Source organism: Phoenix dactylifera, chromosome 8 (genome assembly GCF_051530095.1).
Source record: "Phoenix dactylifera cultivar Ajwa chromosome 8, Ajwa_hap1_PhDact_Kaust_v1.1, whole genome shotgun sequence".
Classification (NCBI taxonomy): domain Eukaryota; kingdom Viridiplantae; phylum Streptophyta; class Magnoliopsida; order Arecales; family Arecaceae; genus Phoenix; species Phoenix dactylifera.
In genome coordinates this window covers 1869817-1884818 of record NC_143197.1, presented here as the reverse complement: position 1 = coordinate 1884818, position 15002 = coordinate 1869817, and the positions used below count along the sequence as shown (strand labels likewise).

At 40.0% G+C, this 15002-nt stretch overlaps 2 protein-coding genes across 6 annotated transcripts; one reads left to right on the top strand and one right to left on the bottom strand.

Moving 5' to 3' along the window:
- The first annotated feature begins 3822 nt into the window (after positions 1-3822).
- LOC103710685 (receptor-like protein kinase THESEUS 1) lies at positions 3823-10358 on the top strand. 5 transcript variants are annotated; one of them, XM_088702309.2, is made up of 4 exons: positions 3823-4581; positions 4693-6794; positions 8705-8861; positions 9731-10358. In XM_088702309.2, the coding sequence occupies exons 1-2, from the start codon at positions 4253-4255 to the stop codon at positions 6779-6781; spliced, it is 2418 nt and encodes an 805-aa protein (XP_088558435.2). In that variant the 5' UTR covers positions 3823-4252; the 3' UTR covers positions 6782-6794; positions 8705-8861; positions 9731-10358. The 5 variants fall into 5 exon arrangements, with proteins under 5 accessions (XP_088558435.2, XP_088558434.2, XP_038980135.3 ...); XM_088702308.2 differs by having other exon boundaries at positions 3823-6794; positions 9731-9828; positions 9949-10358; XM_039124207.3 differs by having other exon boundaries at positions 3823-6794; positions 9949-10358.
- A 162-nt stretch (positions 10359-10520) lies between these two features.
- On the bottom strand, positions 10521-13413 carry LOC103710703 (uncharacterized). Its single transcript, XM_008796571.6, has 2 exons — positions 13134-13413; positions 10521-11761 (listed from the first exon to the last, which is right to left on the bottom strand). The coding sequence occupies exons 1-2, from the start codon at positions 13206-13208 to the stop codon at positions 10865-10867; spliced, it is 972 nt and encodes a 323-aa protein (XP_008794793.2). The 5' UTR covers positions 13209-13413; the 3' UTR covers positions 10521-10864.
- Positions 13414-15002: the final 1589 nt, after the last annotated feature.

Below are 15002 nucleotides of genomic sequence, written 5' to 3'. Positions count from 1 at the left end.
CACCGTATGCCGTAGGCTAATTTCCAGGCAAACTGCAAAACTCAAACCATCTAAATTTTTAGCGCACTTAAAAGTTCCAAAAGGTTTATAACGCCTTTGTTGAGGCGAGTTATTTAGTATAGTATTACTTTGGTGATGAAATTTTGAAGAGACTACATTTCTCCGTTATACTCTAGAGGCCCTACCTGCAAACAACTTCCAACCCAATCCACCACGGCTCTCTTTGATGACACCCGATTTGGCTCCATGATCCAGGAGAGCGATGCCCTCACGGACATCGGATTAGGGAGCTATGCTATTCCAGCACAGTCCATGTCGCGGCCGGGGAGTCGTGCATGGAAGTGCAGCATCATGTTGAAGAAGAGCACGCGAGAGGAGAGAGTCGTATGTGGCATCGTGACAGCAATCGTAGCAACCAAACATGCAATGATGGCCATGGCTAATTACATCGTGATAGCAAGGTGGAACAACCTTTTTTAATGTTTGCATCAACAAAAAGGAAAAGAAAACTCTTGGTCAAATTAAAACAATACGAGAGAAGTTAAGAAATCAAGCATTGCAATTGCAGTGAGACTGGAGATGATGTTTTTCACTTAGAAAAGGCCTTCTTCCTTCAGCCGCTGAGGCGATGACTAGGGGTCGGAGAAGAAGGAGATGATCTTTGGAGAAAATCCTACTTAACCATGATTCAAAAAATACCAAGCAAGAGAAATATATACTAGGCCACCCTTGCAACCTATATAGCACAATATATACTTACACTACCATTCCAACTTCTTTACCCTAATTCTCAACCTTCTGCTTCCTTAGATGAATTGACAACTCGAACTCGCATTTTCGGAGCTGGTTAAAAGACGAGCATTAGCCGTGGGAAAGGCTAATGAACATGATGAACATCGCCAAATCTTCTGGCTTAGCTAGAATTAGCCATCCATCTAATTACTATTTTTCTGTGTTCTTTTTAACTTTTTCTTTTTTGCTGCTTTAAAAGATGAGCTGTATAATGACCACCTCCATCAGCTCTTTAAAGTTTATACCTTGGAAGCATGATGGAGATTTAAATATTAAAAAAAAGAAAAAGAAGACAAGCATGTGAAGCAAAGGTTCAAATGAGTGTGAGATAGGAGGAAGATTAGAAAAAAAAAAAAAAAGAAGAGTGAAGAAGACTCCTCCATCCAATGTATATATACTCTTTCAACCGAGTTGGCAGTGCTATCAGATCTCCACCTGATATTGTGCTGTTGGGCGTGTTCTGAGTCCTCTGACATGGTTTCCTTTTTGTTGCTCATGCTCTAGAGTTGACCGTGGCCTTTCTTTTTAGCAGCGGATCATGGAGCTGACAAGGTGGCTGGTCCTTCTGGTGAATATAGTCAAACATGTTGCAGACTTCCTACCCTCCCACGGTCCCACCTACTAGATCTTCACTGATCCATGTATATAAGTTTTATTAGATGGACTTTAATCAGCTGTGACAGTGTTTAGGGACTCAAATGGCATGCAGCTAGTGACTCGACCAATTGCCAAATGCCTGTTGGATTACCATCTATCCCACATATGCGACAAACTTTGATCTAAATTACATGCTCTGTGCGCATACTGGAGCTCATCATGGGTGAGAAATTTTTCAAATTTCTTATCTTAGGCAAATGTGTAAATAAAATTTGTTAAAATAACAGCAATTGTCTTTTTTTCAAGGATTTGTGATCAAGAAGGTTTGAATGCTTTGTTATAGTTACGTGTTTCGTCCTACTTCGGAAGAAACTCAAAAAACACCTTCTAGCTAGTATTTATGGATGAGATTTTAGATTGTTACAAGTAGTATCGGAGCAAACTTAGTATATGACCTATGTAGCGTAGTGGATATTGCAGGACTGGACCATTTGGGCTAACTACGTGCTTACCATGATGTTTGTGATTACATTTGTGGTACTTGTAATTAAATTTGAATAGATCGTTGAGAGTGCCTTATGAACTAGTATATTCTGAATAAGACACAGGTGGTAGAAATTAGGAATGTTTAAGAGTTAAGCATCCTATGATCCTTAAAGAACGGCGACGCTTGCCTCACATATCATTTTCTTAAAAGAATTATATTTTTAAAGTAATTGTAGCATCACCATGTATTTCTATGCAAAGAAGATGGATGAATAAACTCGGCCTCCCCACTTGAAATTTCTTAAATCAACGTTTCGATGCTAGCGAAGGATCAACATGATGTTAATTAAGAATATCCATACTTTTATTGTCGTTTGAGATCTAGAATGACCATCAAGCGTTCCATCATATGCAATACTTGCACTAGAGTTTTCATCAAGTACTAATTCTGCATTACTAGATCTATCTCACAAAATAATTCATAAAGAGAAGAAGACTTAAAAATAAAATGCCATCCAAATATAAATACATATTAAAAGAGAAGAAAAATAAAATACAATATCGATAATTTTTATTTTATTTTGAATTGCAATAATGATTAATTTCAATAATTTGAAGAGCAGCGCTTGCTACGCCATAAGGACACATGCGACCCTACACCTGACCTGTTGGTACTTCCTCCACCGAGTGCGGACAAACCTCACGACCAAGGCTTCATTGGGCTTCATTTATTTAATAAATAAATTATATTTTTTAAAAAATTAAAAATAAATTATATGTATATTTAATAAATTAAAAAAAATACATTTATTTTTATCGAATATTTCGACCTACAATCTTATAGGACGCCAATCAAATTATTAATCTTAAATAGAATCTAAATGCTGTATAAAAAAATAAAAAATAATCAAAGTAATTTTAAGTGACGACAACTATTCAAAAATATAAAAAAGTATGTGTATTATCCCCTCCGATAGCCTTGATATTTTATATGAGTTAAATAGTTTCATTAGTACTGTTAATCTAATTGAATATAAGTATAAATTTTATAAATTATTAAATATAAATAAAATAAAATAAAATAACTTTTATTTTTTTGTAATTTATTTTTATTTATTTATTTGACGGTAACGCCATCATCAACAATAAAGAAATTATATCTACTCAAAAACTCAAATCAGCAAGACTCAGAAAATGTATTATCTGAAAATCGGGGCATACTAAGAACAATTTATACACCCAACATGATTCATAAGAATGAGTCGATAGCCATTATTTACTCAACTATAATGATGCATTTTACTATGTTCAGCAGCATGGAGATGCAATACATCCAAGTCCTAAAACTTAGAGACTAATCTTGAGACTAAACCAGCTCAAGCAGCAAGAAGGTTCGAATGCATTCATATATAGAGTATCTCTTCAACATGCCGAGCAGCATAGACGGTGACCTAATTAATTATTCTATTTATTTTCTAATATATATATATATATATATATATATATATATATATGGTTCGAAAGGCGCTGCAGTCTTTTTTTTTTTTTTTAATCAAAACGGTATTTCATTTCATATACCTTTAACGTGAATACAACCAAACATATCAAAAAAAAGTAAACAAAATAAAGCATGTGGAACGCCATCTAAATTAGACCAAAAGACCTCCCCAGTATGCCGGGCAACATAAGAGGTGACCCAGTCTGCTGTATTATTTGCCTCTCGGTAAACATGAGCAATTTGATAGGAGATCAGTTCCCGCACCAAACTGCGAGTGTCTCGTATCAGAGGGTGACCATCTCCATACGTATCCACACCCATATTCAGTCAATCATCGTAGAACAATCATCCTCGAAAATAAGTCTGTCGGCCCTCAGCACCCGTCTCGCATACAAAATGCTCTTTCAAGCAGTCCGCAGTTCTGCTTTTACAGCCGAACCGCCAAATATGCTCTGTTTCTAAGCAGCGATGAAACTATCCCTATGGTTCTGGATCACGGAACCCACGCCCCAGAGAAGGCGCACCATCTGATGGAGGTCCTGGGGCTGGGTTTCCCTCCCCTCTCGTCCTTTTATTTTTTTAATGTTAAGCTTCTCAACCGACGTTGCAGACACCGCCCCCACCACTTGCCAAAGTAATAAAAAAAGTCATAAACATCGCTGAGCTCTCACTCCCTCCTCTGCGTCTCTCTCGGGAAATGGAGCCAAGAGTCTTCAACACCTGCACCACCGCGACCACGCCCCAGTGACCGCAGCCCTCCACCACCCCTTCACCCTTCCCCACAAAGTAAGAGCAGAGCCCGGCGATACCACTTTCCCCATCTTCTCCATTCCTTCCAACCCTCAACTCTCTCTACTCAAACTCCAAAAGGACCCATCCATGGACACCACCAGAACCCTCTCCCTCGCTCTCCTCATCCTCCTCCATCCCGTCCTGCTTCTCAGACCCCCCGCCGCCGCCGCCGCCGCCGCCTTCGTGCCCAAAGACAACTTCTTGATCAACTGCGGCGGAGATGCCACCGTTACTTCGGACGACGGCCGAGCTTTTCATCCCGACGACTCAGGTGACGACTCGTCCCTCGCTTTATCCCCCATTTCCCGCAATGTCGTCGTCACCAACTCCTCCGATCTCCACGGAAGCGCTCGGGTTTTTACCCGAAAGTCCGAGTATAAATTCGGCATTGCCCGAACGGGTAGACATTTCCTGAGGTTGCATTTTCGTCCACTCTGTGCTTCTCGGTGCGACCTAAAATCCGCAGTTTTTTCTGTTGCCGCCGATGGATTCACCCTCTTTCGCAATTTTTCTTATCCGAAATCCAGGGCTGGCTCTTCCGTTCTCTTGAAGGAATTTATCGTCGAAACGGGTTCGAGTTCGAATCCATTAACTGTGGTGTTCGCTCCGTCCGATGGCTCGGTCGCTTTCATCAACGCAATCGAGGTCATATCCATGCCCGACGGAATCATTCCCTCCGTTGCATCCCCTGTTCCTCCGGGAACCGGCGTCAAGATCTCTACCGATGCGGTCTTTGAGACCATCTATAGAATCAACGTCGGCGGGCCGAGCCTGGATCCCAGAAATGACAGCTTGTGGAGGGTTTGGGAGACCGATCGGCAGTTCTTGATCAATCCAGCTTCGGCGCGCAATGTCTCCACCAACCCAGCTTCCATTAGATACCCCGCCGGAGTTCCTGTCGAGGCGGCGCCGAATTCGGTCTACACAACTGCGCAAGAAATGGCGGATGCTAATGTTGGTAACCAGAAGTTTAATATCTCCTGGTTGTTCGAAGTTGATTCGCATTTTAGTTATCTGGTTCGGCTACATTTCTGTGATTTCTTGAATGAAGCAGTGCACAGCATGCTGTTCAACGTCTATATCAATAATCAGTCTGCTTTGAGCTTGTTTGATATCACAAGCAAGACAGAGCTATCGACAGCTTACTTTGTCGATTTTGTTGTGAATGCTTTGATGGAGTCGGATAAAATTATGGTTCAAGTAGGCCCTTCCCAGGTTACTAATGTCCCACCTAATGCAATTCTTAATGGAGTCGAAATTTTGAAGTTCATCGGATCGGAGAACACTTTGGATGCATCTGGTAGTGCACGATCGATCGGTGTTGAGGCAACGAAGAAGAAAAGGATGGTGATACTCGTCATTCCATCGTGTTTGGGAGGTGCAACGCTGCTGGGTTTGATTATTGCAGTGCTCTTATTGTACCTGGGGCATCGAAAGAAGGCGAAGAAGCCTGCTGTGGCCCGGCTACCTTCCCCTGTTGCTCTTCATACTCACACGGGCAACTCGGAAACAAAGGTGTCCGCTCGTAGTTATGCTTCATCAAGGCCTTCTCAGGGTTTAGGCCAGTTACTAGCCTTCTCAGAAATACAGCAAGTGACTAAAAACTTTGATGAGAGCTTGGTTATAGGTGTGGGCGGCTTCGGAAAGGTGTACAAAGGGGTGTTGGATAATGGCATTGTGGTGGCGGTGAAACGGGGGAACCCCCGATCCCAGCAAGGATTGGCAGAGTTTAGGACGGAGATAGAGATGTTATCCAAGCTGCGCCACCGCCACTTGGTTTCTCTAATAGGTTATTGTCATGAAGCCAATGAGATGGTGCTTGTCTATGAATACATGGCTGGGGGTCCCCTCCGCAAACATCTGTATGGTTCAGATCTTCCAGCCCTCTCATGGAAGCAGAGGCTTGAGATCTGCATAGGAGCTGCTAAAGGTTTGCATTACCTCCATACTGGGGCTGCCGAAACCATTATCCATAGAGACGTCAAGACAACTAACATTCTCCTTGATGAGAATCTAACTGCTAAGGTTGCTGATTTTGGTTTGTCTAAGTCCGGACCAACTCTCGAGCAGACCCATGTGAGTACGGCAGTGAAAGGAAGCTTTGGCTATCTTGATCCAGAGTACTTCAGAAGGCAGCGGCTTACAGAAAAATCAGACTTGTACTCTTTTGGAGTTGTTCTGATGGAGGTTTTGTGTGCTAGGCCTGCAGTCAACCCAGCACTCCCAAGAGATCAGGTTAACATAGTGGAGTGGGCAACAAACTGGCAAAGGCGGGGTCAGTTAGAGCAGCTAATTGATCCACATCTTGTGGGCACTGTTAGTCTTGATTCGCTACGGAAGTTTGGCGAAACAGCAGAAAAGTGTTTAGCGGAGCATGGGGCTGAGAGGCCATCAATGGGAGATGTTTTATGGAACTTGGAATATGCCCTGCAATTGCAGGAGTCTTTCACGACAGTAATTGGGGAGGGGAGCAACACAAATGGCATCCAGGACCTCCCAAAATGGATTCCACAGATAGAGACTATAGAGCACGATAACTTCAGTGTTGTCAGTGATGGAACTGATGGAGTGACAAGTAGAGTATTCTCACAGTTGATGGATCCAAGGGGAAGATAGGTAGCCCATAGGGGTAAGCTTGGTTTCACTGCTCCTGTTACTGCTAAAAAAACTTACAGATAGTTGATAAATTCTCTTTGTTAGTTTTCTTACCACAAAACAAGCCTATGAATGATTCCAACGCAGCAGTATTTCTCATGAACCTCCATGCTGTCTGTTTCTAGAATCATCCATTGCTTTTTTCTAGGTTTAATGTGACATTTCATGTAGCTTGAATTATTGATAAAGCATGATATCAAATTTAAGTTTTTTTTTTTTTGACAACATAGAAAATGCAGTCTGTTGAACAGCAAGTTAACATTTAACCGGATAAAGTACTTTGACAAACAAAGAGTAATCATAACTCTGAAGAATGTCAACACTAGCAAGAATTCTTGTTCTTCAATCGTGAAGATTAATGAGAAGGAATATCCATGGTTTATCTTATGCGCATAAACTGTATTGTATTGTGCACATGGTACTCTTCTGATGTTATATGTGCAAATTGTTAGTTCTAAAGATTCATAATCCATGTGGTGTAAATATGAACATATGAAAAATAATATTACCAGAGCCCATTTCATCCCTTCAAGTGTCTTCTTTTTTATTATAATTATTTATGCTCTCTCTCTCTCTCTCTCTCTCTCTCTCTCTCTCTCTCTCTCTCTCTTATGAGGAGTTAGGCATAATGGGGTTAACGACATCATATTTCTGCCTCCAGACTAAATCAGTCAAATGTGTGCATGTCAAGGCCTGAATAGATGCTACTCCTTTCTGAATCACAGTGACCCCACATCATGCATCCAAATTATGGCATTCATGGCATCATTAGTTCAGCTAGAGACAGTAGGATGATGCTACTGCTTTGGTTGCATTTATTGTTTGTCTAACGCCTAAAGACACAAACCTATCTGGTGAAAAGACCTGCATGAGCCACGCATATGCATAAAATTACTTGCTCACTGAAAGGGCTGATTCATTGCGACTCAAATTACAGGAAATCTCCTTTTAATTTGGTTCAAATATCATTATGTGCGTGTAAAATAAAAACTACTTCATATGACTTGTAAGTAGAATTGCATATAAAAGAAACTTCATGGAGCTAAGAAACTTAGGCGAAGTCATCAAGGATCCAGGATGTGATTTTTAATGATATCCTAGACATAAGCATATGTGGAACCATCTGATGAAAAATGTTTTTTAAGAAATATATAATAGTAATTCACCAGATGGGATGCTCCCTTATGCTTAGGGACACCACCTTGGTCACGCTATCCTTGGTTGTCGGAACTTGGTAGGAAAGCCTTCACGAGTACAAGGAAATACTATGCTAAAAGACCAATTCTGTTCGTCGGTTCCCTAGACTTATCCTCCACCCATTAAAGCAAGAAGGAGAGACATGCATGGGAAAAAAAAATTTAACTGAATGTGACTTTATCTGAAGCAATGATTGACAATAATGGAGGAACCAAGAGTCACAATCCATTACTTAGAAAACTTTAAATGCATGGATGATGTTTAAGTGTAGGCTTCCAGAAGGATAAATCTAGACAAGTCCCCAGGATTGCATGGTTGAAATATTTATATATATTCAAATTTAATTGGAGTAGTACCACGTTTGACATTTTTCTTTAGCCAACGAGATCTCTCATAATCTCTGAGCTTCTTTATGGATCGACCAATTTTTTTTTAAAAAAAAATCATCTCTGCTCATCTATAACCTATCAATGAATAACTTGGAGATTCTATTTGTTTGAGTAACGAGGACCTGTAACTTCAGATATTTTAACAATATGCTGCTCCATTGGCTTGGATACCTATGGGAATATAAACATGGTCTTAGTAAAATATCATGGAGATTTTGTTTGAAGTCCAATTTATATAAACCTACTCAGGTATCTTTAAGTCTGAATAGTGTGTCAATTGAACCATCTGTTGTTTCAGGTATGAGAATTCCTATCGAGTGTTTACTTCCATGCTTAGCAGGCATGCATCATGACTTGCACAAGAATTGAGGAGCCTGGAAACCTAACGGCAATCATTGCATGCAGTTTGACATTCCACCTTCTTCTGGCGATTGTAACTTCTTCAAGAATCAGAAGTAAGTTCAATATTTAGCTCTATTTGTTTAGTTAAAACATTATGTATGTCTTATGTTTTGTTAATTTCAGTATTTCCTTCTTCACTTGCACGCATCATGCATGTGTTTTTGTAATAAATCTCCAAGCTAATGAAGTTGAGGCTATTTAATCATGGGCCTTTTTTCTCCCTTGTTTTGCTGCTGGATATCTGCAACTTTGTGTACTTATGGTGTAAGAGTAATGAGAAGAAAGGATTGTGGAATTATTGTCATTTATAAGTTGTGTGGAAGCCAATAAGTTGTTGTAAGACAAAACGATCGACCTTTGTCAGCCTGGGTTGATGGAGTGGCTGGTGTTCGTGATTCATACTTTTGATACTGAATTTTGCAGCCAGTATGCAAGTTGCACCTTTAATTGTAACTGAGATGTTTTAGCTGTTGCTTTTTTGGAGTTGTGCTGGTTAATTTCTTCGAGAAAGTAAACCATCTCAAACTAATGGTTTTCAGTAGAATAGAATGGATATGGTAGTTAATATCTGATCCTGTCAGTTTCAATCAATTTACAAATTCTTGATATTCATAATATATAAATATGAGAAAGGGCGAAATGATGTTCTTTTAAAAAACCTATCAGTTTAGCGAACTTCCATGCCATATTCTTTTTCTTAGTTCCATCCTATTTGATGTAACAAGAATTGCCTGTCTACTTCTGTATAAATCTTTTTCCTAACTAGCTAATTACTATAATTTGGGCATTCCTTTTATATGAATTTTCAACTAATATTTCTTTCCTGCTGACAATCTCACTTAACAACGATATCGAATTATTTTCATCAAAAGAAAAAAACTATATCAAATTATAAAATAACATGAATCATGTTTATCTCCAGCTGTTAACAAGTGTTTCAGATGAAGCATGGAGCCATGGACATGGTCATAGCTGCCTGCTGGAATGAACGTCAATTGTAGACCCACTGGGTGTTGTCATGTGTTGCAATTCTCTCCACAAACTTTCATTTGAATTTCTAGTTATTTACCCGTTTAAGCTTCTTTTCTGCAGATATGCATGTTTAAATGTATCATTGAATCAGTATGGTTTCTTCTTCAGAAAATGTGATGAGGCACAGAGCTTTCTACTGCACCATCTCCCCAAAGGACAGCACTCAGAAGTAGGAGTGGAACTGCAGTTACCGCATGATGGCATACTGGATTCCCCACAGCACATTTATTGATCATAAGGATTTCAGGATTGTTAATGCTGTTGGATCTTAATGTAGCCTCAAGTGCTGGAGATCGTCACAGTTTTATATCCAAGGGGAAAATAGATACAGCAGTGCTGGCAAGATCCTACACATGATACTACTGTTCAGTGACTTACATTTTTTTCTTTATGCTTCTGCCTTTGTTTTTACTGCACTTTATGTAAAGCCTTTACTTGTGGATAGAATCATATAAGCTACCATGAAACAAAGCTGTTCTCTGGTTCTGTCTGAGACTAGAAAACCTTTCAGTCAGCAACTTACGTGTGATAAATAATGGTAATAGGATACTATCTAAGATGTGTCAAAGGACAGCATCAAAGTGATCAAGATTTTTCTCCGCATTTCACAGGATAACATCATTTCAAGAACTAGAAACAATTTTGATGACTCCAAACCTACCATAATCAAGGCTATGTGCTGTTTCAAACTTACAGTAGGTATCATAATTCATAAAAGTAGCTAGGATCAATCACAGGTTTAAGATGAAGATGAAGAGACAAGTAAAGTGGTGAATCTAGTATGGAAAACATTATTTCCACAACGAAACATTAGCATTGGTAGATAGAAAAAAAAAGAAAAGAAAAGAAAAGAAAAGAAAAAGCTCGTGCCATTTACATCATAAACATGTTTTATATTCTTAATAAAGATCAGCAGTTCCTGGAGAAAGGAAAAAAAAAAAGAAAGAGAGAAAAGCAGAGCATGTGTCTTCCGAAAACCTATCTAAACTAAGACACTACTTCCCTCTGATCATGTACCAACAGTCTATTGAATCCTCTGCCGCTTTGCCTCAAAGCCCTGGTGGCTGCTAACGCAAGGCAATGCCATAGGTCTGTTCCTGGCACACAGGCTCACCGTACTGGAAAAATTCAACATCGTTGCAGCATGCACCTGAGACAATCCATTAGCTTTCTCATCCGGAGAACTCTGAATCAAATGATCAGAATTCAAAGCACCAGCTCGGTTGGGCAGTCGAGCATTGCGAGCTCTGACAGTCACAGGAGGAATTTGAAATGGTTGCAGTGGAGGAGGATTGCGCCATTGAGGGAGGGCCCCGGCCACCATCAAAGTCTCCAGTACTGGACCTATCTTCAGCACAGTTTCCAGCAGCTTTCCTTTCTCCGGCAATGGCTTCTTCGCAGCGATGCTGTCGATTATAGCATCGCCGCGATCATACTTAGCAGTGCCATGAGAGATCGCCACTGAAGAAGAGCGACTGTTTTCGAGAAATAGTGGTTGCTGTGGGGGTCCAATGTTGCAGGAGTCAGCTCCATTCAAGCTCGTCAGCTCCGGAGAAGTAACCGTCTCAAAGAAGGACTCCACAGGAGAGCATCCGTAGGAGTGTTGGTTTGGAGTGTCGGATAGGCTTTCAGATTCTGTGACACTGGAATTGCCTCCTCTTGCCTGCCACATCTGTGGACTTTCAGGTTGCAGGCAAGAAAGGCGAGGAACGAGCTCAGCTGTGAGAGGTTGCGCAATTTTGTTGAGTAAGCCCTGCAGTTGTTCCCTAGCTTCATCTCTCTCCTGCGTGGTTATCTTCAGGATTTGGATCAGCTGATTGATATTTTCTTCGCTCTTCCTCCTTTCCTCCTTGACGCCATTTCTGAGCGCTTCCAGTTCCAAGGTTGCACAGAGAAGCTTACGACTCAACTCCTCCACACTCTGTTCGAGTAGACAAACAGAAACTTTCAAGAAACCGAACTGATATATAGAAACAAGTAACCCCACAGATTTATCCTAAAATTCAGAAGACACTTGCATTCTCCATATGATCTGATCGAAAATATGGTATGGAATTATTGCTGTATAAATCCAACTAAGTAAATCAAGTCAAGAGAGGGAACACAGGATATCCACCCATACATCTAAAGTAGATTTGTATCGGATATTCCTTAAATGAGAAAAGCTTACTACAGATCAGAAAAGATTACACCATTAACTTGTTCATTAAGATTTATTTATTAGTAACTGGATATAAATGTGCCGAATCTGTATTAATTGGTAAACGGTATGTCCTTTGATGGCATAACAAATCTCTTCTGTTGTTTAAAGTAGAATCCATAATAAATTTTCTGCTCTAAAGGGGAGAGATCAAGTATTGAAGAAAAAAAAACAAAAGAGTTGCACCAACACTCTTAAGTAAATCTTTCCAACGTAATCACTCACTCTTCTTTTTTTATTACCACACAGTTAATCACCCAAAACCAACTCGATTTTTGCAAATTACTACAATGTTTTGCAGAAATCCTATCACTCAGAATCTGTGTACGATAATATTATCAAAAGAATCTTTTCTGGGCATCCAGCAAAAAGAAAAAAAAGACTAATGGATACATGATGCTAGTGACGAGAGTCAACATTACCCGCTTACCAAACACGGAAGACGTGAGAAGCAGCAACAAAAAAAGAGACTAAAGAAACAAAAATTAAAAAAAAAATGTTAATTAACTTTCCACAGAGACTCCTAAGATAACCGGGACAAGGATGACTCCTCGTGATTCAACTAAAAGATCTTAGAAAGATTATACCTAAGACGAGAGATTTTGTCGGAAATAAAAAGAAACTAAAAACTTCGAAAACACTCCGGAGAAAATCTTTAACAAAAAAAACAAAATTTTTATACATGAAACACGTTTCACGCGTCTGCTTCCCAAATCACCCCGAAAATGAAAGCAACGTGCTCGAGCTTCGCACCGCTCTCCTAAACTCCGAGAGTCTGACCGAGAAAGCGTGGCGAATTTCTATCGGCTGCCACCGCTGTTTCACGTTCCAAGTCTAACCATCCAGATCCACCCCCATGAACGGCGAGCGCGGTGCGGGTCGGAGGGACACCCGGCCGACGGCCACTTCGGTCGCACGGCGTGACCGGTCCGACCAGCCGGCAACGACAAGCTAAGACCCGATGAACGCTAATCTTACTTACGACTAGAATTCAAATCCACTGGAACTAAAACGTATTAACGACGAAAAACAAAAGAACAAAATCCAAAAACCAATCTTAGAACACGAGACATAGATAGAAAGAGAGAGAGACCTCATGGTGGGAAGTCCAAAGAGAGGGCAAGGAGTCCACGGTAACCTCGGCAAGAGCCCACGGATCTACACCCATATCCCGAGAGACAACCTTCCTTCCTTCCTTCCTCCTCTGCTTCTCTTCTCTCTAGTCTATGGGACCTTTGCTTTTGTTGGCTATATATATATATATTTAAAGGGGATTGGTTCTGGAAGAAGCCAATAGTTAAGCAAAATGGAGGGGTGGGGGGTGCCTGGTTCCGTTTTGAAATGGAAGAAATAGAAGGAATGCAGAATTTCTCCTATGGAAACTTGCCAAATCATACCCCTCTTTATAGAAATTAGTCCAGGAATCCTCTCCGTCGTTTGAGGGCCCCTGTCCCTCCCATCCCATGACCCTCTCTCTCTCGGGTCTCTATCTCTCTCTCTCCCTTTGTCAATACTCGATTGAATAAATTTAAAGCGAACTACGTGCCTTATGAAAGAGATTTTCTTTTTTTTGTTTCTTTTCCCTGGAGGGGTTGGATGTAATTTTCGGATTAGAATTAGCTTTAAAAACCTATTTCATTCTCCATGATCCATGGATGGACTTCAAATGGTGGACTCTATACGGCTAGCGCTCTTACACTCGGTAATATCTTTGTTGGGATCAGATATACTAGGCCATTTCTGCTTCGAAATATTTAGGTTATGATAAGTAATGGAGTGGCCTTTTTCAGTCAAGCATATTTTCAGATAGATAAATAAGATTATAGACTGGGTGCCCTCATATGTGGCCAGCCCATTTGGAAGTACTCTGTGGGTTGGAAAAGAAGAATTGCATGGAGCTCTTTGAAACTTATTATTTTCTAACTTTATTATCTATACTAAAAATGTATGAAGTATCCATTTCAGCAAAAAAAAAATTATTAAAAAATAGATACCGTGTTTTGTTATTCCATGACAAATGGGTCCACAATTAGTTTGTGCGCCATTGCCCCTTATCAAATGCCATGTGTGCTTTGCTGTCGGTGATTTGGGCTGTCACGGTGCATAGATCAAATCATGTGATATCGTAGAGGTCATACCACTGTATTTTAGATGTTTTTATTAGCATCAGCCAGCCATAAGATCAGGCAAAGATTAACAAACCCTCCATCTATTTCAATTTAGCACGCATGTTAAATTCTTATGCCCACTAGAGAGAGCCTGGAAGTAAAGCATTTCTCCCATGGAAAGGTATCTATGGACCCTTGTTATATATGCCAATTATGCCTTGAGGAGTATATGGCAATTACTAACCAAATAGCGCGAAGTTGCACCGCTCGAATCAAATTTTAAAATTTGAACATCTGAAGATATTAACCGGCACTAAATATTTGGGCAATACATCAGTTATTGCTCACATTGAATGCATACTGATTAATGATACCAATTTTAACAACAAAGTTGAAAAATTCACACGCATAATCATTTTTGATCAAAATCTGTGATTATTATATATATTTCTGAGCCAGTACTTGTCATGGTCTTTTATTTCCAAACGCATGACAGCAAATTTGGCTTTTCTGTGAATAAAACAACCTAGGTGGTTGTCAGGAGAGACTGTTAATGCTATAGACCAGCACAGGTAACCAAGCTAGTGACCCAATGAGGATGAGGGTAACCAAGTCACCATATGGAATAAAGCAAAAGTCCTCATCGACACAGTTCATATTTGTACTCTACTGAAGAATTAAAAAAAAGAAAAAAAAAGTAATATTTGTACACATAATAATAAGAGGATCCATACGTATGTATATTTAATTTCTTATCGGCTTTTCATCGAAAAAATCTTGTATTCTTTTTTTTTGAGATTTTGATGGTAATTAATGGTATCAGAGCGGTTCCAGTCCAGAGTCTATTTAAATTA

Excerpts from the sequence above, each read along its gene's own strand:
- LOC103710703 (XM_008796571.6), bottom strand. The coding sequence starts at position 13,208 with ATGGGTGTAGATCCGTGGGCTCTTGCCGAGGTTACCGTGGACTCCTTG. Across the intron at positions 11,762-13,133 it reads TTTGGACTTCCCACCATGAG|AGTGTGGAGGAGTTGAGTCG; the intron begins GTCTCTCTCTCT and ends CTACTCGAACAG.
- LOC103710685 (XM_039124207.3), top strand. The coding sequence starts at position 4,253 with ATGGACACCACCAGAACCCTCTCCCTCGCTCTCCTCATCCTCCTCCAT.